The sequence below is a fragment of the Nipponia nippon genome, unplaced genomic scaffold, assembly GCF_047370975.1.
Source record: "Nipponia nippon isolate SJK-2023a ecotype South Korea unplaced genomic scaffold, ASM4737097v1 scaffold_17, whole genome shotgun sequence".
Taxonomy (NCBI): Eukaryota; Metazoa; Chordata; class Aves; order Pelecaniformes; family Threskiornithidae; genus Nipponia; species Nipponia nippon.
The window spans coordinates 507,360-532,897 of record NW_028262333.1 but is presented as its reverse complement, the minus strand read 5'-3'; the positions used below and the strand labels follow the sequence as shown (position 1 = coordinate 532,897).

The following is a 25,538-nucleotide window of genomic DNA, read 5'->3' as shown; positions in this document are numbered from 1 at the left end:
CTGGTGAGGAGGGCAGGGGCGGTGTGGAGGGGGTGCTGCGGGATGGGGGCCCGGGGGCAGATGGGGCAGCCTGGCTGGCGGTCGCCCTGGGCTGGGAGCCATGAGGCGGGGAGATGCCCACGGACATCCCTGCCAGCAACGGCTGCTTGAGGAACAGCAAGTCCTCACTCGGCAGCACTGGGGATCCAAAGCGGCTCCCTGTGCTGCTCTCCCCCTTGGCCAGGTCTGCTGGTGCAGGGGGATCGGGACCTGCTTGTGTGATCATGGCACGTCTCCGGGAAGAGGCAGTTAAGCAGAAAGAGGAAGCGAAAGCAGCGATGGCAGCACCCAGACTCTGAGCTTCTCCTGGGGAGAGGCAGGAGGAGTGGCCCTGCCTGGGGCCAGGGTCAGCAGAGGAGGATGAGGTCGGTCTGGGTCTCGGCCAGTCTCTCCCCTGCCCCTCGCTCCTCCCGGGGAGCAGAGCAGAGGAGCGGCTGGCAGCAGGATGATGGGGATGGAGGAGACAGCCCAGCTCCTGGTGCTGTCCTGCCAGGCAGGGACAGGCAGGGAAGGGAGGCCAAGCAGCGCCACCAGGAGCAGAGGCAGCCCAACAGGCAGGGACAAGGCAGGCGGGCCAGCGAGGGGACAGTGGGGTGACATCCACAGGCTATGACAGACACCATCAGCACAGCGTTAGAGCCACCAGTGGCACGGTGAGGCAGGGAAGCCAAATTCAGCCAGAGTGAAAGAGTAAGCACGAGGGACACGTGCCATATGGTGCAGCTCCCTTTGGTCCCCGCACACCAATGGCTGGCTGATGCCAGCGTGCCAGGCTGCCTCTGGGGCAGCACGTGGGGACACCGCCGGCAAAACAGCAAGGGGAAGGCTTGGGTCTCCATGGTGGGATGCCAGGCAGCACAGCAAGAGCGGTGCAGGGTCTTTGGCAGGGGGTGCGTTCCCCCAGATAAAGTGAGGTACGGGGTGAGCTGAGTGCCCCGGACTGCTGCTGGGCTCTCATCCCGGGGCAGAAGGGGCCGGCTGGCCCTGCTGCGCTGGAGCAGCCCAGGGAGGAGGACAGGCTGCTTCAGCTGCTGCGGGTGCGCTGCTTCCCGTGGACAAATGAGTCTCTGAAAATGCCAGAAGGAGTCAATGGACATCCTGGTCTCCTCGCTCAGCCCACACAGCTGGTGGGCAGCATGAGCCATCGCGCAAGAGCCTTCCCTACCCTCTGCTGCGCTGCCTGGCCTCTGCTGCTTGCTCCAGGAAATTCCCATCTGTTTCAATAGCTCATCCACAACCTCCTTCTTACTCCTTTGCCACTACATTTCTCTCTTTATAGGTTTTCTCTGCGATAACTGCATGGCTTTAGCTCCACAACATGTGCAAGGCTGCAGAATGGGGCAGGCTGGAGCCCTGTACATCGCCGTGTGTGTGTGCATACCCCAGCCCTCAGTGCCAGGCACAGGCTCCTCTGCCAGAGCCTCCCAGGTGCCTGCCTCTGCTCTAGGGCAGGACAGCTGCAGCAAGCTGGGTTTGGTGGCAGGGGTCGGGAGGGACCCTCTGCCAGGTGCACTCCAGAGAGGGGACTGAGGGGTCTCTGCCACAGCACAGCCAGATACGGTGCCCAGCGTGCCTGCATGAGAGGCTTTGCCGGCACGGTGGAGCACCGCTCCCTGACGATGCCTGGGGATGCTGGAGTGGGAATGGCACCTCTGAATAAGCACAGCCACAGCCTCACTCCCTGGACAAGCTGGAGCTCAGAGCCAGGAGCCCAGCCAGCACCCCGCTGTCCTCTGAAGCCACTCTTTTGCTTTCGAGGTCCCCGTCAGCCCAAGAGGCCATGTCCTCAGCACTGTGGCAAAGAGGCCGTCAGACTGAGAGCAGAGGGACAGGTTCCACCCGGGCTTGTGGGCAGCAAGGGCCACGTCGCCCAGTGGTGCATTTCCAGAGGTTCACACCTTGCTGGCCATTAAGCATCACAGAGCCCTCATGTCACACACTGAGGAGGAGGAGGAGGAGGAGGCAGGAGCTGCCAGGTGAACACGGCTGATCAGGAGCCACCGGACACAGAAAGCATGGAGGAAAAACAGCACTAGGTCCCTGCGCTCGGTGACTTCAGGTAAAGGACAAGGCTGAGCTGAGCACCCAGCGGGGCTGAGGAGAAAGAAAAGCAGAGCTCGTGGAAAGGAGCCAAGCAGAGAAACTCAGTGAAACCCAGCGGCATGGCACTGCTAACCACTGCTGCCCCGTGGGGAGAGGGGCCTCTGGTTAGCAGCCCACATGAATGGAGATTGCTTTAGGGGAGAATTTTGGGAGAGCCTCGGGGACACCTTCCCCTTCGGCTGCCCCCAGTTTACCCAACTGCCAGCTCAGAGAGACCCAGCCAGCGCAGAGCCCCCCTACCCTGGGTCCCCAGCGAGAGCGGCCGCCAAGCAAATTCCCCCTGGGGCTGCATTTAATTTTAGTGCCAAGGAGAGAGTGTCACAACGCGGGGGGCTGGCGAGGACCCACCAGAGACTGGAAATGTTGTAACTCGGAGGAGCCCCATTTGCCGCTGCCTCTCACTGCCCGCGCTGCCCGGTCCTTACAACATTTTCCCATCCACAAACAGGGGCAGCTGCAACACGAAACCAAAGGCGGGAGTTTGCACAGCGCGGGGTGTCTCCTGTCCAGCCGCCGCTCATTGGCTCCTGCCCCTGTCCCACATTTGGCCTTTGGTAGGCTAAGGGTACCTTCAAACCCTGTCCCCTCCTGACCGCTGGCCTAATGACATTACTCGCTCTCTGCTGTTTTGAAAGGGCATTTGCAGACTTTTCCTGTTATATTTTACCTTGGTAATATTATCCCCAGCCCCTCCGGGCTTAGCATCGTGTTGCTGCGGCTGGCTGCAGCGCCGGCACGGTGCCCTGGAGTGCTCCGGCTTAGCCAGAGCCAGCAGGCGAGGGGTGGGCGCGGGGGGCTTATATCTGCCCGACGCTGGCTGATGCCTTTTTGAGGTGTCATAAATACACAGAGCGTAAATACAAAGAGCAGCAGAAGCCGGAGCTCTGGCAGCTCTCCGGCTCACAAAGCTCAGGTTCTGGTTTAGGAGGAAAGCTGTGAGCACCTGGCGAAACCGCACGGTCACTCTGTGCGCAGACAGGGAAGGGTGCCTGCAGACGGGGAATACAACATCCCGTTCGCACCATTGCACTGAAGCACCACGGATCCGACACCCTCTCTACCCACCGCAGGTATTTCTGAGGCTGCCACATGACTGACTTCTAAGGAGGTGGAGACAATACCAGCTATAACATCTTGTCCTCCTTTGCCTCTCTCCTGGTGCTTTCGAAGCCCTTTTTATGAGCGTTATTCAACCAGTCCTCCCAGAAGCTCCAGAGCACAGGGAAGTGGTGTGATCTTCATTCTATAGGTGAAAAAAACAAAAGGCACAGAAAAATGCTTGGACTGTGCAAAAGTCCAGAGCAGTTGGGAGCAGAAGCTGGAGCATGTTAACACCAACATGCAGCCATGTGAGCAACTGTACTTCGTCCTCCGGGATCCCACTGAAACCCAGAAGGAGCAGCAAGTCCAGCACTCCGAGATGTCCTCGTTTCGCTCCGTCTCTGCTGTCCTCTCGCCCGCTCTCGGCACAAGGGCAGCCTGACCTCAACATCCCATCCAGTTTTGCCCGCATGGCTGAAAGAAGCCCTAACCCATCTCTGTCCAGAAGAGAAACGGGGCAGCACAGGCTGGGCTTTGCTTTCCTCATGCTCCTCAGTGCCTCTGGGCTGCCTGGCCGAGCCGCACCGTGCGGGTGGCTGCTGCCAGGGCGGGTGGGCGCCCCACAGGCTGCCGACAGCGGGTGACTGGAAAGGGCTCATCTTCCTGGGTTAGAAAGAAAGGAGCGAGGAACTGTGCTTGCACACGCACCAGAAAGGAAAAGGTATTTCTGAAACACACAGCTATGCATACCGTGATTTTAGAACAACCATTCACAAGTAATTCCTGTGAATGGTTACTTTCTATTTGAGTACAGCTGGTATAAAGGAAATCACGAGATACTCGAGCGAGAACCTCACCTTTTATGCAACAAATTCCTCCGAAAAGACTACTTTTATGGCAAGGCCTTCCAGTCCTGCTTTTTCCCCTGACGAGGCAAACGTCCCTCCTGTTCTCAACTCACCTCCTCTCTCCGTAGCGTTCAGCACTTGCATCTTCTGCAAAGGAGGGGCTGGGAGGAGAATGCCCTCCAGACCACCAGCCTGCAGGGTCAGCTGGGAATTCGAGTCTTGTTCTGCAAGGAGCTGCACGTGCCCCAGCGCAAGGCAGTTCCCTTCCCAGGCCGGTGCGATGCAGGCTGACGGCGCCGTGCTCTGTGCTGTGCCCGCTGTGAGCGGCAGCTGTGCATCCCGGCAGCGGCGCTTCTGGGCCCAGACCTCCCACCCATGGGAAGGGAAGTTTCATTGCTGGTACAGCAGCTTGAAAAGCACCTTGGGTAACTGTTTCAGCACTTCATAACAGTAATTAGTAATAAAGCGCCACAGCAATGAGGAAGAGTTGACTTCTCTCTCACTTTGTCCCACCCCAGCCAAGCCGCTCCTGCCCCAGCTCTCATCAGCCATATGATAGAGCACACGCTGTCCACTGACATCTTCTTTTGGTGCAAGGCTTGGGATCATCAGGGAAAATCCAATGTCGAGACATTGCGTGGTGTTCACAGCATATCCTGAACCAAAGGGAGGCCGGGGGGTGTTAAAGAGTGGCTGGAAACAGCTCTCCCTTTGAAACAAAAGTGGAGGGAGAACACGGACAGACAGCAAACCTTTCCTACCAGAGGAAGAAGCACCTTCTGTTCACCCATCAGAGCCTGACACAGAGCTCTCCACCTAGATCGCTCCACATCACTTTGCTTCATTAGCCATTTACACTGATCCCGCAGGCTCGTCTGAGCCACCTGAGGGGGTCTGAGGATCTGGAGCCATTAGGCTGCAGGTGTTGCCACTCGGTTGGTTGTGTATCAGCTAATTCAGGCTGCAGTGCCAAGCCCTGCTCTTTCCCATGTAATTGCTACGGGTAAGTAAATAGAACATTCATGAGATTTTGGGTCCCATCATTAATTATTTCTGAAAGGGCTTTTAGCGTACGCCTCAAAACCCCTGACAGAAAAATGACGTGCATGGCATCAAGATGCTCGCAGCAAGAGTGGGATGAGCATTGAGACGAAAACGAGGGAAAGCTGAAGATCTTTTGCTCCTCGTTACTCTTTGCTCTCAGCCACCTGGCCCCAATCCAGTGCAGACCCACTGAGCCTGGAAGCGACCCTCGGCCCAACACACTGCACTCAGAGTTTATATATCTCACCTTGGGGCCATCTAGGGACTGCCGAGCGGCACTCAGTGATGCTGGCAGCACCCCAGTTGCCCCCACTTTTCAGGGCTAGCACTTCTAAGGTGTGTCACAGCAGTGCTTAAGGTGGGTACATGTCCCGTGGGAAGGTGCTTGTGCCCCTCGCGCGGCTGCAAGCCCTGGGGGGCACTCTGCAGCTGCAGATGTCCCCCCCAAGCCTGGATGTGGCCCTCAGCCCAACCCGCTGCTCCCAGGGTTTATGTATCTCCACTCGGGGTGATCTAGGGACTGCCGAGGGGCACCCGGTGATGCTGGCAGCCCCCTGGGCGCCCCCGCTTTTAAGGGCTGGCACTTTTAGGGTGCGCGCAGCGGCGCTTAAAGCGGGCGCGCGCCCCGCGGGAAGCTGCCTGCGCCCCGCGCCCGGCTGCCAGCCCCCCGGGGCTGCCCGCACCCGCGGCGTCCCCCCGCCCCGCTCCCCCCCGCGGCCCCCCCGGCTCCCGCAGCCGGCGGGCGGGGGCTGCGGGCGGCTCCGCCCCGCCGGCCGCCCGGCTCCCCGCCGCCGCGCCTGCTGCATGCTCGGTGCCGCCTCAGCCCCAGCCGGAGGTGGAAGATGGCGGAGCCGGGGCCGGATTGCAGCTCTCTGCTCGACGAGGATCTTTCCTCCTTCGTCTTCAGTTACCTCGCTGACAGCCAGGTAGGGAGGGCGGCGGAGGGGCTCTGCTGTCCGGCTCCCCGGCGCGGTGCAACGGCGGGGGGGAAGCCGGCAGACCCCCCCCTTTCCCGGGGCATCTGGGGGAAGAGCCGGTCCCCGCACCCCCCGCACCTGGGGGACCGGCTCTTCCCCCAGGTGCCCGGAGGATCTGCGAGGGTCCCGTTTGCTCCACGGATGCGCGGAGGGAAGATCAGCAGAACGCTGCCGCCCCCGCGGCTCTCTCCGCGCCCCTCCCCGTGGCTTCGGGGCGGCCCCGGCGCGGCAGCAGCCCCGCAGCCCCGCCGGCGCTTTCAGCACCACTCGCACGTGGACTCCCGCCCCCCCCCCCCCCCCTTCTGCCGGCAATTTGGGGAGGGGGGGGTGGAAGTTGAGGGGTTGATCGGTTTGGGTTCACACAACCCCCTCCCGCAACGCCCCCCCGCCCCGCTGCGAAGGAGGGGAGGGGGACGGCGCGGCGCAGGGCGGCGGGGGGGCTCCGCAGGGGGCTGCGCGGAGGGGGCTGATAAGAGCCGGGCGGGGGGATGAGTCATGCCGAGCGTCAGTTCCACGCATACGGGCTGGGATCTTGGGGGATGGAGATTTGGGGAAGGGGGGGGGGTGGCAGGGAGAGGGGGTCTTGGTGCTGCGAGTCAGGGGCTCCAAAATCTGGATGGGCTCCCTTTTGGACGGAGCTGGGTATTAAAATCAGATTAAGGTTCCTTGGCAGCTCCGGCAAGATCACGAGAGCGAGCCGTGCTGGCTATAGGGCTTGCATGCTTTTCCATTTTGGGGGGTGGAAGAGAGGCGCTATACAATAAGCCGGGCAGGAGCAAGAGCTGTGACTGATCCGGAGCACAGCCGTGCATTTCGCAGTCGGATTGATGAGGCTGGTGCAAGTGGGAAGAGTTTTCTGTAGTTATATATCATCCCTCCTGCCCTTCACTTTCATAACCAGAGATTACAAAATAGCTGCGATTGTGTTGCTAGCACATTCATCCCAACCCCTGCTCTCTCACCAGTTTAGCTCCGGGATTGCAAACTGCAGGAGTGTTGGGAACGGGACGGGGACTAATCCTGCTGTTTGGGTTCAAAACAAATAAGGTCTCAAGACTTGGTAAATCGGATTTGCCCCTGGTGCATGTGCCAGACAGAACCAGGCAGGTCTTGCCACCACCTAGACTGATGTAGTCCCGGCGCCTCTCCTTGCAAGCACCAGCTCCTGAGTGCTCCGGCTTGGCGTGGGACCCGGGCGGCTTGCTGGGAGCAGAGCGGGGAGAGGTGGGCAGCTTCGGTTGTTCACGAAGAGCTGCTGACAGGTTGATTACAGCAGAAGGGTCAGGAAGGCGTGAGAAGAGGGCTGAGAAGATTTTGTAAGCGGTTTGCATTTTCTGATTTGGATGGATTTATTGTTGCTGAGGGACCTGGCGGGTAGAGAAGAGGAGGCTGGTTGTGTGGGGTGCCATCCCTAGGAAGTGCGGCAGAAAGGCTGCAGCTCCCACCAGCCCCGGTGCTCCCTGGGCAGGTGAAAGTTCCTGGCTCCGCTTCCCTGCAATAACCTGCCTGTTCTCTGCATGCTTAACGTGAAGTGAAAAGCTCATGTGATTGCAGCACACGTCTCAAGGCTTTTTTTGTTTTGCGTTTTTGGTCAGCATTTGACATGCCAATTTAGGAATCTTATTCCAAAAAGGGACTGCCATGGGGGGAAAAAAAAACCATCCTGAGAATTGTCATCCTTCCCTGGTGCAAAACCACCATGTTGTGAACATCCCAGAAAAATTTGGGACTGCGAAATGGCCTGTGATGAAATAAGACCGTTTTTATGGCATCTCTTAAAATACAGTTTGCTGTGCTTGAACGCTCTTTTTCTCCCCCTCTGCCATGCATGCACTATATGGGAGGGAGCAGCGTAGGTACGTGCACAGAGTTAGTGCTGGTCTGATGTCTGCGGGGTGGGATATTTGCAGCCCGCTGCAGGTTCCCTGGCAGTGGCGTGCAGCCTGTGGTTGCTCTCCCGCCCCGCGCCTGCTTTTGAGAATTGCATTTCCTCCCCGTCCCCACGTGCGCAGGGGTTAAAGGCTGGGGGTAAAAAGAAAAGAAAAAAAGGGGAGGGGAAAAAAAGCCCCCCCCAGCTATGATTTGCATGCATTTGCTTAAGAAACGCCTGAAGTTGGAAGCGTGTGTGGTGCTTGTACCTTAACCTCTGATGAAACTGCAGGGAAGGCTCCAGCCCTGGCTGCTGTCACATGCCCGCTTCATAACTCGGAGCGGGAGGCGGTCCCGGGCTGGCCGCTGACGTCTCTCCCCGTTACTACTGTACGAGCCTCTGCTTACAACTGGGTTACTGACTTCTCAATGAAGCCCGAAAGCTGCTTCCGCAAAGTCCCCGGTGCTCCAGCACAAGATCAGATTATCCTGAGAGGCTACGATGTCAGGAGGCCATGAGATCATGAATATTAGCCATTTCCTTCGTGGAAATCTTGAGGAGCTCTGACTCTCCTGCTCTCTCCCCGGTGCTCCTCCCCAGTCCTTGCTTTCGCAGTAGGTTTTGAGAAGGGCGCAGTTGGGTGCGTGCAGGTGCCAGGCGATCCCTTCCTCTCCGGGGGAGGAATCCTCGGGAGGGCTCTTGGGGAGATGCACGGTGAAGGTTTGACATGGGTATTTGCATCAGTCCCTTAATTATACGGGCTGGTGCTGAGGATGCCTGCTAACCTCTATTTACATATCGAGGACAGCGATGATTCACATGGTACCTGCATTGCTACAGAAAGAAAATCAGGAGTTTTCACTTGGTATCTGCCTTTCTCCTGCCACCTTCTTTTCCCTTTTTAACAACAAAAAAAGTGATTTTGTTTTGCTGCAAATCAAAATGTGTCATTTCTGGGCCCGCTTAGTCCATTTTGTGCAACTCTTTGCTGCTCAGAGGTATGAAGCTGGTTGTAGCTGGTTCGTCTGCTGGCACCAGGCACTGGAAAGTGCCAGCCAGGCAGCTCTGCCGAGAGCACCGCGGAGCAGCCGGCGACTCTCTGCATCCCTGCAAGAGGCAGGAGCAGTTTGACTCTTATGGCTTCGATTTGTTTAAAAACCCCAAACAAAGTGCAGCAGGGGGGAAAAAAAAGAAAAAACCCAAACCCAGGATGCTTCTTGGAGAGATGCTTAAAGATCACATGAACTGAAATACAATATTGCGTCTTTAACTTCTCAGCCTCCCACTAACAGCTTAATCCAGTGCTGAGCGCAGGAGGCACAGTGAAGCCCGCGGTAGAAAGGCAGTCCATCGGGTGGATTGTTACTGCTAGTTATGAAGTGGGGATGCATCCCTAATTTCTGATAGTCCTCACCAAGCAGACCGATATTCTGCTTTTTCTGTGTCTTTTCTCTCAAAGATTGGGGGCGGGGGGGCAGTCTGGATGGCTGAGACAGCCCGAGGACCTCTGCAAAGTGGATCTCCAGCCTGGCTGCGTTGCTGCAGCTTGGGTCGAAGGGCCGCTGCATTGCTGGGGATGGAGACCTCCCTCCCTCTCCCGAGAAAGCGCTGCAAGGTGGCTGTGGCTCAGCGGCTGTTACCGACCGTGGCAGTTAGCAGAGGCCATGCTGGTACGTTTGCAAAGTGGGGGGCGGCGGTTGCTGGGGATGCCGGCAGCCGCCCGCGCCGCAGCGGTGGCTGTGGGAGATGGTGAGCACGGCGTGCTGCTGAGCCTGCTGCTTGGAGCCGGGAGAGAGGAGCCTCTGGGAGCAGCAGGAGGGAGCAGCGGTGCGGGAAAGGAGGGCTGGCCTGAAATCTGGCCCCTCGGAGAGCCTCCCCACGCACCTGCCTGCCTTCAGCCCCTGCTTTTGACCAGATCACCCAGTGCTCCCCACCCTGGTAGGGCCCCAGGGCTATCCCAGACCGTGGGCTTTCCTCCCTCCTGCCTGCACATCCCTGCCCCGGTCTCATGCCGTAATGGAAAGGCACCTCTCCAATTAAGGTCTCAACCTAGTGCCTCCAGCAAAGGGAGCTTTGTGAGGAAGACGGATCTCTCTCTCACATTAACCTTTCCAATGTCAAAAGCCTCTTTGTAGTTACAAACTCCACTTGCTCCGGCACTTCAGCGCTGTGGGTTGTCCAATGAAAAATGCCCCAGGGGATGCCCTTTCTGCTCCAAACCCCTTCCTGGCTTTGAGGAGTGGGTCCCAGGGCCCCTGGCGCAGGGCTGGGGACAGGGACGCCGCGGGCTGGCTCCTGGCAGGCGGTTTGCTCTGCTGCCAGCCACTGCTGCCTGCCGCTCCCGAGGTGCAGGAGCCCGCTAGGCTTTGGTGGGGCTGGGGACCGGCTCATGGCAGAGCATGGGAGTCCCGTGTCAGCACTGCTGGCAGGCAGAGTGCTGGCAAGGGCACGCTTCCCCCTGGCTGGCACATGCCAGCACTCACGGGAGCTCGGGGACATCGGCTGGGGCAGAGGCATTGTGCAGGGACAGTCTGTGCCTTCGTTGCCCAGTGCCTGCAGGGCAAACACCACTGAAGCCACTGCTTCTTTTCCCTGCCCATGGCCTTGGGGAGATGGCGTCACCGGGTCGAGGGGCACCGTGCCTGCAGGGCGCTCTGAGCTCGAGTGCCCCGTGGGGCTCTCCAGCACGGAGGGGGCCTTGGCTCTGCTGGAGGAGGGAAGGGCCGTCCCCAGAGATAAGGCTCCACCAGGACCACGCATGTTGCGCTCACTCGCAGCCACTGAGGAGCCGGGGACACGAGGTGCCAGCAGGGCCTCGGTCGGCAAACGTGTTTGCCAGAGGAATCGGCTTCGGGCTCCCGCGGCGGAGCCCCACTCCATGGCAACCCTGTGCGGGCTTATATTTCTCGTGACTGCTTGGCAGCCTGAAGTGATTTAGGAGAGGGGGAACTTTGTACACGCCAGAGCCACCGCTGCCAGCATGACCGCGCCAGGCCGACCGCCGCAGTCCCGGCCACGTGGCACTCCTCCTCCCTGGGGGCACGGGCTGGAGCAGCCCCTTGCCTGCACCCTGAGAGTGGGCAGCTGGCTCCCCTGCCTGCATGCCGTGCCGGGAAGAGCAGGTTCCCACCACCTGCCTGCTGCCTGGCAAACTACCCTCTTGCGAGCGCCTGGCAGAGGGTGTTTTAAGCTGCCCCTGCTTGTAGTAACGGGCCAGAGACTAAAGGTTGAAGTTAATGGAGCGGGTGGTCAGGTGAGGTAGTGACCTACTTCCAGGGGCAGCCGCGCTGTAGGCGCTGGGTGATGGTCCAGCCAATGTGTTACCCTTCCCTTATCGCTCGGCTGTTCTGCTTTTCAGCACTTTTCCCGAGCTCTGGCTCACAAATTTTTATTTATTTATTTATTGGTTTTTATAATGGGAGCTTCCAAGAAGTGCCAGAGGACTTTGCACAGATCTGGCAGCACTCAGGGTCTCCTTAGCCCCATCCTTACGCTGCTCCATCTCGCTGCGCCTCCCCAGGTAGAGGCAACAGCCAGGGTTGAGCTGCTGCAAATTGCTACATTTAACTGGTTCACTTCAGAATTAAGACAGGGAAAAATAGAAGCTGGAAATCTCCTTCGGCCCTGTAAGAGCGGGAAGCCCCCCGGGGAGGGGCTGCCCATTCGGCAGGTCTGGTATCTGCTGGTGGGGGGTGTGGAGACTGTGGCAGCCCTGGGGGCTCTTTGGGATGGCCCCATCCAGTAGCCAGACTAACCTTTGATCGCCGCTGGCTCCCGGGCAGCATTGTGGGGCTTAGGGAAAATACTTCGCTTATCTTGCATCCCTGCTGTTCCAAGGCAAAGCCGGCAGGCGCTGGGTGCCGGGTGCCTCCCCAGTGCTCCCCGTACCAGGAGCTTCATCGGGGGGAGCACGATGAGGGTCCTGCTGAAGTATCACAGGGGCTTTTGATACCTGCCTGCGCGTACCCACCCTGCCCATGGCACCCTGCCCACCCAGGCAGCAAACAGGCAGGCCTTTGCCCTCGCAGCTGGGAGCAGGAGGCCTCTGCCCTTGGCGAGGGGGAGCCTCCATGATGGGGGCTGAAGCGGGAGAGACCCTGGTGTGCCGGGAGGGCTGATGTGACACTTCTCCCCTCCCCGGGACAGAGCAGTACATGCTTTATATGGATGTTTTTGTGCTGAGGTGGCGGAGGATAAAACGGTGCCTCCAGCTCTTGCAGCGACTACGGTTGCAAGGCAGCGAATCTTTACTGAGATGCATTTTCTAAATTCTTCCTCTGCGCCAATTCTGCGCCCTGCGGTCGCTGCCTGCAGCAGCAGAGAGCACGCCGGCCGAAACAGCCCCTTCTGCTGAGCCAGCGCCGCTGGTCAGGCTCCTCAGTTCCTGTTTCAGTTTGCAGCAAGTTCATCGCTGCTGTCATTTCTGCTTCCCCGGCCTTTGTTTGAGGAGGCTGCAGGACCCCATTTGACCCCAGCATATGGGGTAGCAGGCAAGGGGTGTGGGAGGCGTCATCCTTTCCCCCCGCCAAAAGCTGCCTTCCCCACCTAGTCCCCAAGGAACCCTCATTTCCTAATTGTTGTGCGCATCAAGAGCAAGGAAATCCTGTGGCGGGGGGAGATGGAGGGGAGAGGGCAGAGCATCCCGGCACAGGCGGGGGGCTGAGCTGGGGCTGTGCTGCAGCCGGAGCAGCGTGCTGGGGCGGCCGGCTGTGCCTTGCGGAAGGAAGGAAGCCCAGCTGCCTCTAATCATGTTTCTTCTCCTCCCTCTTGCCCGGATGAGGGGGGACTGCAGGTTTCACCGCCTGCAAGTGACAGCTGGGGACCTGGTTGTCCTGCCACGAGGGGACCCACGGCCGGAGCAGCCCCAGCTGTCCCTCGGCACGCAGAGCTGGGGTGCAGGGGAGCTGCTGCCGGGAGCAGGCAGCGTGGTCCCTGTCCCCCAGCCTCGGCCGCCTTCTTGCTGAGCCCTTTCTTGCTTTGTTTTTAGCCAAAATGCCTTGGTAGGAGCAAGTTACGTTATTTTTTTAATGAAGAAAGTGCAAATGTAGCCATGGGGTGTTTCAGGGAACATCCCAGCGGGACAGTGCCGCAACCCTCTGCATGCACACAAGGCTGACGGGGCTGAGCTCCAGCCAGCCCCGCAGCAGCCAGGCTGGGTTAGAGCAAAGAGCAGTGCTGATTGCAGCCGGGGTGATGGTTGTACCTGTGCTCAGATAACAGCAAGGAGCTGGAGGTGTAAAACATCGCACCTGTGCAGCTCCCCTGGAAGGCCAAAGCAGGGGCAGGCTCTGGCTTCTCTTTCCCCTGCAGAGGCCAGCCCCTCTGCGAGCATCGCGTGCCCATGCCGGTGGGCACAGGGCTGGGGTGGCCGCGGTCCTACGGCTCCTTGCACGTTGCCCAGGCAGAGCGTGCGCTCCCTGGGCTCGGAGCGGCGGGCAGAGCCGCTGCCTGTGTGCCGGGAGGGCCGGGGCTCTGCCTCCTCGCAGTCAGCACTGGCGGAGGGCAGGGCAGGACACCCGGGGCCGCGCGGTGGTCCGTGCCAGGCGAGCCGGCCGTGCCCTTTGCTGCCGCGCAGAGGTCGCTCACCTGGCACCCAGCGTGGCAGGGCTGAACTTTGTTCCAGCTCAAGTCCCTCTCTCCTCATTTCCTGGGACTTGCACAGCCTCGGTGCAAATGTTTGCAACTTCCATGGCCCTTGGCTTCCAGCTAATTGAACTTTGCGTTCCTGTCGGCTTCCTTTAAACCGCGGCTCCTTAGCTGCTTTCCTTTCCCCCTCTGCTCTGGGGCCTGCAGCCCTGCCTGTGCGAGGTGTGTGCGGCTCAGAGCCACCTTCCAGCATCTTAATGACGGGAGGATTGTTAAACCTTCCCTTGAACAGCATAAACCCCAGAGCTCTGCATAGCTGGAGCTGGAGATTTAAACCAACCAGCATCGTTTCTCCTTGGGAACAAGCTTGCACACAGTTAGTCACGACCGAACTGTGCTAATAATGAAAGGAAAAAATAGCAAATGTTTTTCTTAAAAAGTAAGTTTCTGTCTCTGTGGGGGCCCCACCAGGAGACTGGCACATGTGGGTTTTGGGTGCTAAAACCCATTTCCCAGGAAACAGAACTCAAGCCTATGAGAACTGTGTGGTTTTCTCAGGCTGAAAGGTTGGATGGTATTTGAGCTGCCTTTTTTTTTTTCTCGTGGCCATGTCCTTTTAGGAAGGAATAAGTGTGTCTATATATATATTTAAAATGAAAGCACGTGGTACATGTCCCCAGAAACCCCCATGGTGCATGTTGTCACCCAGCTCTGGTGGGGACGCTGCTTTGCTGATGACCAGCAGCCCACCCGCCCCAGCAGCTCGCGCTGGCAGCGGAGCAGGGGCAGCCCCTGCCCTGCAGCCCCGGGGCTTGGGGTGAGCAGCAGCGGGTGCGCGGGGCACACTCGTGCACGCACATCTCCTCTCCTGGTGGGACCAGAGGCTTTGGGAGGTGGAAGTGGATTCGGGAGGAAGTCAGCCAGCAGCTGGGCGCGGAGGGATGTCGCGGGGGGACTGTTAGGACAGGCACGGATGGGGAGGGCTGGAGCTGCTCGGTTTATTTACTTCTGTCGACTCCTCCTGCCCATGCTTTTGGCCATGCTGCCTGGCCTGCCTGCAGTGATGGCTTCTCCGTTCCTGTGTTACCGGGGATGCGGTGCCTTGGCAGCCCCTGGGCCCCTGCCTCCCTGCGGTGACCAGGGGCTGCCCATGAGGGTCTGCTTGCCCAGGCTCCCTCAGCTGGCACCGCTTGCCTGCTGCCTGTCTGAAACCCATCCGCACATCCAGCTGAGTAGAAAATAAATGAAAGGCAGATTATCCGGGGGGAGACTGTCCCTGTCTCTGCTGCTCGCCTCTGGCAGCGCGAGGACCTGGAAACACAGCTTTCAAGTTTCTCTCTGCATTTATGTAACCCAAACTCACTCTTTTTTGGAAAGAGCCACTCTGTCTCATTTAGATACCTAAATATAGCAGCTGCTCTGGAGGGAGGATTAGCCTGCGAGCGCCCTGGCGGGTACAGGACCTTTGTGGACGGGTGTTAGGGAGAGTTTAAACCTCATTCAATCAGGCCTGAGGGGGTTATTCCCCTGCCATTGGCAGGGCGGGCTTGCAGCCGTCCCGGGGCAGCGGGGAGCTCGCAGCAGTGACCGGGCTGCAGGCTGGCAGGGAAGCAGGAACCTGCGGAGCTGTGGACTGCAGCGTTTTTTCTAAATGTCTCGATGCCTTTTGAGGCCAGAGCCCATCTATGCCCAAACATGCTGTTTGCTAACATGCCATCGCCTCCCCTTGGAGGAAGGAACCAGTTCCCTAGCCCGGCGCTGCTGCAGGGGCTCCCTGATCTCTCTTGTGATTCAGGCCCTGATGGAGATGTGCAGGAGCTGCCTTATGTTTTCTGCAGGAAAGCAGAGGATCCCTCAGCTATTTGAGCTTTCATATCTGTACTTTTCTTGTTGCTTCCTTTGCATGTGGCGGCTCGGTCTCCCTTCACGCCTTCACATCTCCCTGCTGCCCATCCCTGCCCCTCACCATGCCCTCTGCCCAGCTCAGAGCTGTGCAGCCTCATGCCAGCGCTCACCCCTGTGTGCAGGGTCCTCTGCCACCCCTGCCATCCCACTGGCTAAACGGTGGGACCCCCGGAGAGGCATCGGTGAACACATACATGCTGGCTTCACATGGTGCCCTTGCACAACCTTGCAAACCCCGGTGCGATGCCCCCTTGGCTCCCATCGCATGGGCAGGGACCAAGCAGGTTCAGCGCTGCCTGGCAGCAGCCCCACTGGTCCCTGCTGGGTGGAGGTGGCCTGGGTCTGAAGGAAGGACCCTGCCGTTTTGGTGATGCCCTCCTCAGGTCTGTGTTACTTGGCCCTAGCAAGGTGGAGGTGAAGTAGAGAAGGTGAAGGCTGCGCATTGAAATGGGAGGAGGCAGCGTGGTGGAGATCCGGCCAGAGGGCTCGCAGCATCCCCAGGATCCCCGAGCCGCTCCGGCAGATGGCTGCAGCCGTTCCGCCCTGCTCAAAGGAATACAAATGTGCAGCAGATACGGTTACCCAGCCCCGAGAGCGGTGTTAGCTTTCATCTAGATCGATATCCCTGCCTGCCTGCGTCTGAGGGAGCACTCAGCTGGCAACCCAAGCCCGGCCAGGAGGAGACACCCGCTGAGGTTCTGCTGCCGGCTCCAGACTCTGCCTGTTCGTCTGTCCGTCTGCCTCGGTGTGGAGGCAGAGCCAGCGCCAACCGCAGTGCTGTTGCCGTGCTGTCAGACTCCGTCATGCGTAAAATGTAATAAATAGGGGCATAAGCCTTTTACGAAGTCTATTTCCACTCTTGGATCCAAGATTTAATGCATGGCTGCTTAGAGAGGCTGAGGATTTCAGGGGTCAGCAAGGCTAATTGCACTGCTGGAATAAAAGGGTGTGCAGCAGGATCCTGCGTGCGGGCGGGAGGGGGTGCTGGGTGTCCCAACTGCGCGCCGTGCTGCCCCGGCCCTGCGTGCTCCCCGCCGGCAGCCTGGGAAAGCAGCGGCCACGCGTGGCGGCTTGGCAAGGGATGCAGTCCCCGGGGAGCGCTCCTTGGCTGGGCGCTGGTGGCTTTTGGGGCTCGGGGGACTGTGCCAGCTGGGGAGTCATGTGCTGCAGGTGTTTGGTTCCCCACTGCTCCGTGGTGTCCCTGGACGTCTGACTGAGCACGTCTGGCTGGAGCGCTTGATCTTAGATTACCTGGAAGCCAGGGAAAGCCTCTGTGGGGGCCGAGGGCCAGTGAGGATCAGGGCTGTCCCGGTGCAGGCTGGTACTTCTGGGCTTGGCTGGCTCCGGTGCCAGCTCGGCCCCAGCCTGCAGCATCTCCTTGAGCTGCAGAGGGGAGCTTGGTGCCACCCTGCCAGGCTGCCCGCTGTGCCAGCTGGCCCCGACACCACCAGCTGCGGCGTGAAGGGATGTGTGTGCTCGGAGGTGGTGCCGCTGGGGAGACAGCCCCTCCAGGAGTGGAAATGCAGCACCGGGGCGAGAGCCAGGGGTACAAACCTGGCCAGGTGCTCAGTGTGTGCCCGGCCAGCATGGGGCTGGGGGTCGGGACCTGGACTGCGCTTTCATGGAGGCGTCGAGGAGGGACCGATGGGATGGGCAGGCTCCACTTCACGGGGACAAGTGGCAGCCAGCCCACGCCCTGTAAGACGAGGGGGACCCAGATGCCCAGAGGCTCCCAGGGCTTTGCCCTGTGCCAGCCGGCCGCACAGGGTTGGCAGGGTTGTGCCGCCGGCCGTGGCAGATGGAGGACGCCAGCTCCACTCAGTTACTTTCCTGGCTGATCCCGTCATCTCCATCTCACGCCAAGTGCTGAAGTCGTCATGGAAACCGGCACGGCGGCAGCCTCGCCAGCAGCTCCCGCATGGGATCCTCGGTCTGAGTGCCCAGCCGGCACTGGTCTGCGGTGGCGGTGGCGGGTGGCCGGCTTAGTCGGCCACTTGCCGCTGGTCCTTATTCCTTGAGGGCATCAGTCTGCTCTGACGATGCACACACACGGTTGCTTCCCTGGTGTTGTGGCAGGGCCCAATCCATTAGCGTTCACCAATCCCAGAGAGCGCCTTGCAGAAAGCGCAACACCCCCCCCCCCCCCATAGTATTGCTATTAATAGTACCTGTTCACAGTTATCTTTAGCAGCACCATTCCCACCTTCATTCATAACAGCCATCGCACAGGCCTGATTCTTCTCCCTGCTGCCCAAGTGGCTTTCAGGTAACCCCGACCTCCTGGGGTGCCCCGCTCACCCCGCTCTTCCACTGCTCACCAGTGTTTCATTTGGCTGTGGAAAGAGACCGTCTGCAAACCTTTCCCTGCAGTGGGAAATGCAGCAGGATTTTTTTTTCCAGGGTTAATTTTTCTCTTATGACTGTAACTCTGAACTCTGGTTGCCTTTGCCTCTCCTCCCACGTTGCTCCTGTCCAGCGGGGCTGTGTCATGCCAAAGGCTTTCTCCCTGGAGCATCCCTGCTGGAAGTCCACGCTGGTGCTGGGATTTTGCTTGATCAGAGGAGAAGGCAGTGCTTGAACTTGACTATCAGGGATGGAGTATTTTCCACTTGTATTTCAGTGGGTGTTTTCATAGGTTTCAAGCTATGGTCTTCCCTTCCCAGCATCTTCCATCTTCAGAGCTCACATGGACTCCTGGGAGGGTGCAGGGCTTTGAAGGGGCTTTGAGGCTTCATGGGTTCAGCCCACCGCTTTGAGGCAGCGTCTCCTACCACTGCCAGGGAAAGGCCTATTTCTCCTATTCTTGAACTCAGCAGTCACAGAGTTCCTCAGGTTCCCAGGCTAATCTGTTCCTGCCTTTAACGAGCTGCCTCATTAGAGTGTTTTTCCCTAATGACCAACCCTCCGGGCTGGGTGAGAGGCTGGTGATGTTCGGCTGTAGACAACTGGAAGACCTGCAGGCTGCAAAGGGCTTTTCCAGCTGCTTGTGGGGGTGCAGGATGAACACCAGCCCTCTCGTCCTGCACGGTGCCAACAAGGCTGTGAAGAGGGACAGCAGCCCAAAGCACCCCAACCCATGCCCCTCCTGGCCTCCAGCACCAGATTTACTGGACCCACGAACTGCAACAGTGCAGCTGAGGGGGGGAGGTTGCACTGGGGAAGGCATCTGCCCTTGGGGCGCAGCAGACTGGGGATACTGGGACTAAACTGCCCTGCTGCCCAGTCTTCCTGCACAACGTTCTTACACAGTGATGTGCCGCGCTGGGGCTGCTCAACATGACCCTGCGAGCCAAACCCATGCGTGCGCGCTGCTGAGCGGGCATGCCTGTGCGCCTCGGGCTCGGGAGGTGTCTGCCCAGCCTTAATGAGGGATTTTGAGCTTGTTGCCTGCATGCTTGGGAGCTGGGGCGGCTGATTTCAATAAATGGAAGTGGAAATCTCCCTCCTGGGGGCCTGCTCTGTGTGGCGGAGTACCCGCTCAGCTTGCAGCCGTGGTGTCCGGGGAGCGTCCATCCGTCCGACGTTGGTCCCACCTGGTCCCCCCGCCTCCATGGTGGCTGCCCTGGCTGAGCAGGGCACAGGACTGGGAGTCCTCGGGGAGATGGCTATGAAGGCGCAGATTCAGCAGTGCCTCTGGCAATGCGGCAGCATTTCACGGCTGCCACAGCCAGCCCCCGTCTCCAGGCCATGGTTTTTAGGGTGGCGATGATGCAAGGCAGGAAGGTGCCTGGTACTGGCGCTGCTGGGACTGCTCCATTTATATATAGCTGACCCACTTGCTGAGTGGGGGCTGCCGGTCCCTCCTGGTGCTGCGCTCGGGAGTGCGTGTGTTCACGGGCGCTGCGAGGGGCTGCACCAGCATCAGCCTGGGAGCACGGGGCTGGGGGTGCCTGGGCTGCAGTCGCCTGCAGCCTGCTCTATGGAAGGCCTGCAGGAACTCTCCGCTCGCAGGCTGCAACTGTGCTGCCTGCCACTCAGGGGGCGCGGGCTCTGTAGCCTGCCTGGTTCCCCAGCACCCCTCCCAGCATCACCCACCCACTGGCACCCTGACTTTTCCAGGGAAGGAAGAACTGCCGTACCTCCAACAGAGACAGGAGCGGGCAGGAATGGCTGTTGGAGGGGCCAGGCTGAGGCTTGCCCGGCTGTGCCTGGGTGGAGGCAGGATCCCAGCCCAGGGCAGTGCTCAAGCCCCCATCCCAAGAGGCAGCCCAGCGTCCCGTCGGGTTAGCCGGCCTCCCGGCCATCCTGTCCCCTCCAGCCAGGCCTGGGGGTTCGGTGCTGGAGCTGCCACGTTGCTGCTAGCCTCAGGTCTGTGTGAGCAGGCGTGCACGGGGCATGCGTGTGCATGCACCAGCGAGGCAGGAGCTGCAGCACACAGTGCCCGTGCTGCCCGCCGGGCCCAGCTCCCGCTGCACGTGCTGGGCGCGTGCATAGCCGAGCGTGCCCTGTGCTGGCGCTGCTGGCGTGCGCCGTGTCCCACTGCCCGTCCTGCCTTGCCTGCCCCAGGAGGGGGGCTTCGAGCTAGAGAGGAGGTGGGAGTGCTGAGGTGGCTGGCACAGGGTGGCAGAGGCACAGGTACCTTGTCCCTGTGCCCTGGTCACTGAGGAGCTGTGCTCCCATCGTCTCAAAGGCACAGCCTGGCGCAGCATGGTGGCCTCCCAGGCTCGTGTTCCCGTGGGGGACAGGGTACAAGGATGGGGCCAAGCAGAGTAGGTGGCAAGAGGAGAGTGGGCTGCAAGAGATGAGCACGCAGCCCCGCTATGGTGTCACGTTCCCTGGGGCCAGAGGACCCAGGAAATAAGGGAGCGATAACCCGTTGAGATTCATGCCCCGGACCACTCTGAGCAGAAATCCTGGGTCCCCTCTCCTGCTTGGTGCTGGTGGGGCTGTCCCCATCTCCAGGCACGTCCCAGCCCCAGCTCACCCCTCCAGCTGCCTGCTGCTGCCTGCGGTGGGTGCTGCCTGCATACAAGGGGCTTGGGGGAGCCCTTGGAAAGCACTGGGCTGCCAAAGCAGTGCCTCTCAGTGCCAAGCACCTGGGAGCCAGCCACTTGCCCGGGGATGGAGATGAAAAGAAAATCTCTTTCGACGTGCGGGTGGGATGCCTCGCCATGTGATAGCCACGGCACGCAGGTCGCCCGGGCGAGGGAGGGAGGAGGTGCTGGTGCTCCAAAGTCTGCACCCGCGTGGGCCTCGGCGGGTTTCTCAGGGAGGAGACGGGGTGCGTGGCCGCCTGCCCGTGCTGCGGCCCTCCTGGTCATGGGCAGGCATGAGGTGAAGTGGGAAGGGCCGATCCCTTCTGGGTGGGCTCTTAGTGCTGCCCTGTGGAAGGGGGGTCTGGCCCTATGAAAGGGGGGCTGGCCGGGTGGGCTGTGGTTTGGTAGGAGCGGGTCTGGGAGCCCCCAGAGGCTGCAATTGCCCGAGCTGCCCCAGGCGGCTGCACAGAGCCGCCTCCTGTCCTGCCCCGCCGTCTGCCCGCCCCGGGCGCCGCAGGGGGGCCCACGCGTGGGGACGGGGTCTGGTGCTGAATCGCCCGTCGCGCAAGGCTGGAGATGCCGGCGTGCCTGAGCTCCCGCCCCGGCGAGCTGCTCTGCGGCAGAACGCGGGTGCTGTCACGGGGAGGTGGGTGCCGTGAGAGCCGGGGACATGGGAGCGTGGCAGGGTGGCCCTGGAGAGACGGCGGGACTCAGCTCTGTTAACCCTGCAGCTTCCTCCCCGGGATCAGGGCGTCTGGCCAGGATGCTTTCCTGAAAAGAGCCGCTCTCCGTGCGTAGTTGCCTCGGACAGGCCAGAGGGGACGTGGTGTTCCCATCTGATGGCCTCTTGAGGTCCCTTTGGCTGGGTGTTTCCAGAGCCCTTGTGTTTGGCACACCTGGAGAAAGGCAAGTCCCCGAGGTAGGTCAGAGCAAAACGCTTGCTGCGGAAAGGGAAATTAATTACAGGCACTTTGCTGCACTCCAAGCAACTGCAAAGGCTGATGTTTCTCCTGTTGGCTGATAAACTAATTGTAATAACAAAACCTCAACAAAAGCAATGTTCTTAAATGCTTTCTTAATTAATAATTCCCAATAATTACTTGACGTCAATGACCAATAAACATTTCGGAGAAGGGAAATTGCTGTTAAGTGCCCGATACCTTTGCTCCTCCAGTCGCTGTGCCTGGGTTCCTGCAGCTCTGATGAATCCCACAGAGAGGCGCAGGGAAGGCCAAGCCCGATGTTTTTGAGGGAAAACATTAAGCAGGAAAAAAGTGATTATTCACGTGTATGTCCACAGGGAAAAAGGAGGGAAGCTGAGCAACTGCTCAGCCCTGCTGCTCCCTGCTGAGCAGCCAGCAAGGGATGGCAATGCCAATGGGCAGGCACCGCGAGGGGTGGCACCATGGGTGCCCCCTGCCTGCCCCTCTGGTGCTGCTGAGCCCCCGGTGGGGTGCTTTCCTGGGGGCAGCATGAGGGGAAGGGCAGCTTGCCCATGCTCAAGCGGTCTTTCCTTCCCACGGCCTGTCTGAGGGCAGCGTCTCAGCTGCCAGGCCTGAAAGCATCACCAGCTGCATTTTATCGGGTGGGAGTCAGGGGAGCCCCACTCCATCTGCCGTTGAGCGGAGCCTCGGGAAACCTGCCATTTGTCCTCACCGTGGTGCTCCTGGCTGCAGCACAGTGCCGGGAGGGTTAATCTCCTCCTCCTCCTCCTCCTCTTGGCTTCACAGCCATCTTAAAACTGCTGGAACCAGAGTTGTGCAGTCCCTGTTCCCACTCCTTTTACAGTATGGGCCAGCCGGCCGGCCAGAGAGCCCAGCCGGCTCCTCCATCCGTCCAACTCCTTTCCTTCTTTGGATGTCCCCTGCGCTCGCTGCCCAGGCACTGCCTCCCTCCCACGGGACCCGTGCCCCTGGCGAGGGGCGATGGCCGCAGCGAGGGGCTGCCCAGGGCCGGGAGCCGGCAGGCACGGGGTGTGATTTTTGCAGAGGTTTCTCCGGGACGGCGCTGGGTGTCTGCCAAGATGGATGCCAGTCGGCTCCCAGGCATGGTTAGCACTTAACGAGCCCTTTATAGCTGCAAATCCCTTGGCTGGTGTTAGCAAAATCCTCCTGCAGGGAAAGGTGGGAGGGGGTCACTGTCATTAGCTGGAGGGTGAGGAGGGTGGCACAGACAGGTGAGCTGTTCGGGGTGAAGGAGCCTGTTGCAGAGCATCCCATCCTGCTCCTTCCAGCAGGACAGCAGCAGAGCCTCACCCGGCACGTGTCACCATCCAAAAGAAGCTGCAGTGCTGGGGGGGCAAAAGCAGTGACGCCACGGGAGGCCCCCCCAGCCCGGAGAGCTGCAGGCAGGGAGGGCAGAGCTGCAGGCAGGCAGGCTCTGCTCCCCTCTGAGCTCTTCCCCTATCTGCCACCCCTCACATCTGGACTCAGGGGTCCAGGGGTGTTTGCTGGCGGCCGTGGGAGAGTTGCTGGAGCATGCGCTGCTCCTGTCCTGCCGGCCGCCTGGCCGCGGCTGCGGCCATCTGTCTGTCAGGACAGCAGCAGCGCGTGCTCCTGGCTCTGCATCCCCAGTGCTCTGTGGCCTGTTACCCAAATACCAGCTGCTGCCCACGGGTTTATGCCCCCCATGAGCCTGGGGAAAGCAGGGGAAAGGCCGCTGGGGCTGAGGGGGGAGGCAGAAGCAGGGTGTCCATGTGTCCCCTCTTTGCTGCGTCAGCAGATGTCAGCACAGGGAGGAGGAGGTCATCCAGAAATCGCATTTGGTTTTTTTTTTGGTTGCTTTAAGTCTTTGTGCATAGGGAACAAGGGCAGAAGCGGGAGCAACCCCCAAAGGCACAGGGAAGTCTCTGATGTGCTCCTGCCTCGTGAGCCCAGACATTCCCCCAAAAAGAAGGGCTGTTGCCATCTGTAAGGTCTGGCTGAGGAACGTAGCATGGGACTGGCCAGCTCACCCCAAGCATGGGGATGCGGTGAGGGTCGGACTGCTTCAGGCTTCTCCACGCTCCAAAATCATGAAGGTTGGTTGGAAGATGGTGAGATTTGGTGGGAAAGGGTCAAAACATATCCCCTGTCTCTGGTTTCCAAGTGGGGACTGAATGGGAGTTTCAAGACTGGGAGCATCCCATTGTAACCAGGGTTGGGCTGAGGGATGTTCGTGGGCATGGGGCTCCCGTGGGCTTGCAGAGCCCCAGCTCCCTCCCCACTGTGCTGCTGCAGGTCCCCATGGGCCACTGGCAGCAACAGTCTCACTGCAGCCCCCACGGCAGCAGGGACACTCCATGGGGGCCGAGGACCCATATGTCAGAGGGTGGCTTTTTCAGCTGCCCTGTGTGAGCCCTGCACCTTGTCCTGCCTGTCCCCGCGTGGGGATGGCAGCCCAGCGTGCAAGCATCCCTTGTGTCCGGGAGCCTCGGGCTGTTTCTGCAGCTGCCCAGCTCAGCTTCCAGCCAGCAGCTGAGATGCTCAGGAGCAGGGGGAGTCACCTCTGCCCCTGCCTGGGGGATGCTCGGGGTGCCTGCATCGCACCCTCCCCATGCCAGCGATGGGCAGGAGTGTGGCAGGAGGGGTTGCGATGGCCAGGTGTGCAATGGGTGAGTGTGCGGTGGGAGGATGTGTGATGGGAGGGTGTGCAATGGGTGGGAGTGCAGTGGGAGTCCCCACGTGGGTGGTGGCACAGGCACAGTGGGTGCCGCGGCTGCCTTTGCTGCTACCACGACGTGATCCGATTCACCCAGAGGAGCGTACACTTCTGGCCCGGCTGCTGGCGGGACGAGGCAGCCCCCAGTAGACCCCCGCCGCTCTGCAAGACCCTTGGGCGGTCCCAATGCCAGGGTGCCTGGGGTGCAGGACTGGCGCTCCTGTGGGTGCCATGGGCCCTGGGTCCAGCCGCTCTCCAGCAGGGGAAAGGCCGGGTAGGCTGGGGAGCCGGAGGGCTGTTTCCTTTGGCTGGCACTGCGGTCATAGGGCAGGAGCCGTGGCCAAGGCTGGTGGTGCTGGTAGCAGGGCGCCCTGGCCACCCGGGGAGCAGGTGTCCCAGCGTGAACCGGCCAGCCGGGAGCGCCGGCGGCAGGAGGCAGGATGCCTGGAGTTCCCGTCCTGCTTGGCCCCGTCTCAATGGGACTCAGCGCCAAGAGCGGGGGAATGGCTGCTGTGAGCAGCCAGCAGCGCCTCAGCCCAGCCTGGCTTCCTGGCCATGCAGGGGTAGGGACTGACGTGCAGTGCATCCCTTTTTTTAACCATTTTTCTCAGATGTAGTGATGGAGGCAGCAAGCACACAGCCTGGGGCTTGATGGCACCTACCAGAGCACAGCTCCCTGCCGCTCCTGCCTCTTGCACGGGGCCCCTGCCCCGATGTCCCCACCAGAGAGCAGTGGGAAAGGTCCTGGGAGCTTGCTCTCCCCAGGCAGGAGGCTTGTGGGCAGCTCACGCCAGCCCTGCACATCTCCTGGGATGGCTGACGGGGCTGTGGGCTGGGGTCAGTGCAGGATCGAATCCTCGAATCCCTCGAATTCCATCCCTCGAATGCTCAGGCGAAGGGGCCACGCGGCTTGGCGCGGGGTGGGGAGGCTGCGCAGGGCAGCGCGGGGTCGGCTGTTGGGGGAACGGTGCCATGGCATGGCAGCTCACAGCTGCGTGGGAGCGTGGGTGGCAGCCAGCAGCATTTTGTGGCATCCTGGGCTTCACCCCTCTTGCTCCTGCCCGTGCCTCGGCCCTGTGGCACCTCCCTTCACACCATGTCCCAGAGCTGAGCCTGGTGGGCTTTTGTGCTCTCTTGGGCATGCAGGGTGCAGTCTCCATCCTCCCCTGCCTGCCCTGCCCTGAGCATTGACCCCTTCCCCCCAGCACCGCATTTCCCATCGGTGAACCAGGTCTCTCGCGAAAACCTTGGCAAGGCGTCATGGAGGCTGCAGGTTCGCAGCAAATTTTGGGGCATGTCTCCTTCCCTCCGGGATGTGCAACAGAGGGACAAATCCTGGTGTGACCTGAGTGTTTGGCAGAAACAATCCCTCACCCGTAGTCCCAGGGAGACAGTAAGTGCAGCAGGGCCAAGCGCTGCATCCGTGGCTGTTTTGGGCAAGGAAGCATGCCTGCATTTCATCGGCAGGGAAGCCACGGGAAAGCCATGCTCTCAGGGGCTGGCACAGCAT

At 60.4% G+C, this 25,538-nt stretch overlaps 1 protein-coding gene across 2 annotated transcripts in view; it reads left to right on the top strand.

Annotated features, from left to right (window-relative positions):
• The first annotated feature begins 5,852 nt into the window (after positions 1 to 5,852).
• PPARGC1B (PPARG coactivator 1 beta) overlaps positions 5,853 to 25,538 on the top strand; it is a 53,014-nt gene continuing 33,328 nt past the window's right edge. Inside the window, exon 1 of one of the 2 annotated variants that reach the window (XM_087754095.1) lies at positions 5,853 to 6,001. In XM_087754095.1, the coding sequence (XP_087610221.1) occupies positions 5,918 to 6,001 (84 nt within the window). In that variant the 5' untranslated portion in view covers positions 5,853 to 5,917. Of the gene's footprint in view, positions 6,002 to 20,502; positions 20,572 to 25,538 lie in introns of those variants that run through there. The other variant, XM_087754096.1, reaches the window with a different exon arrangement.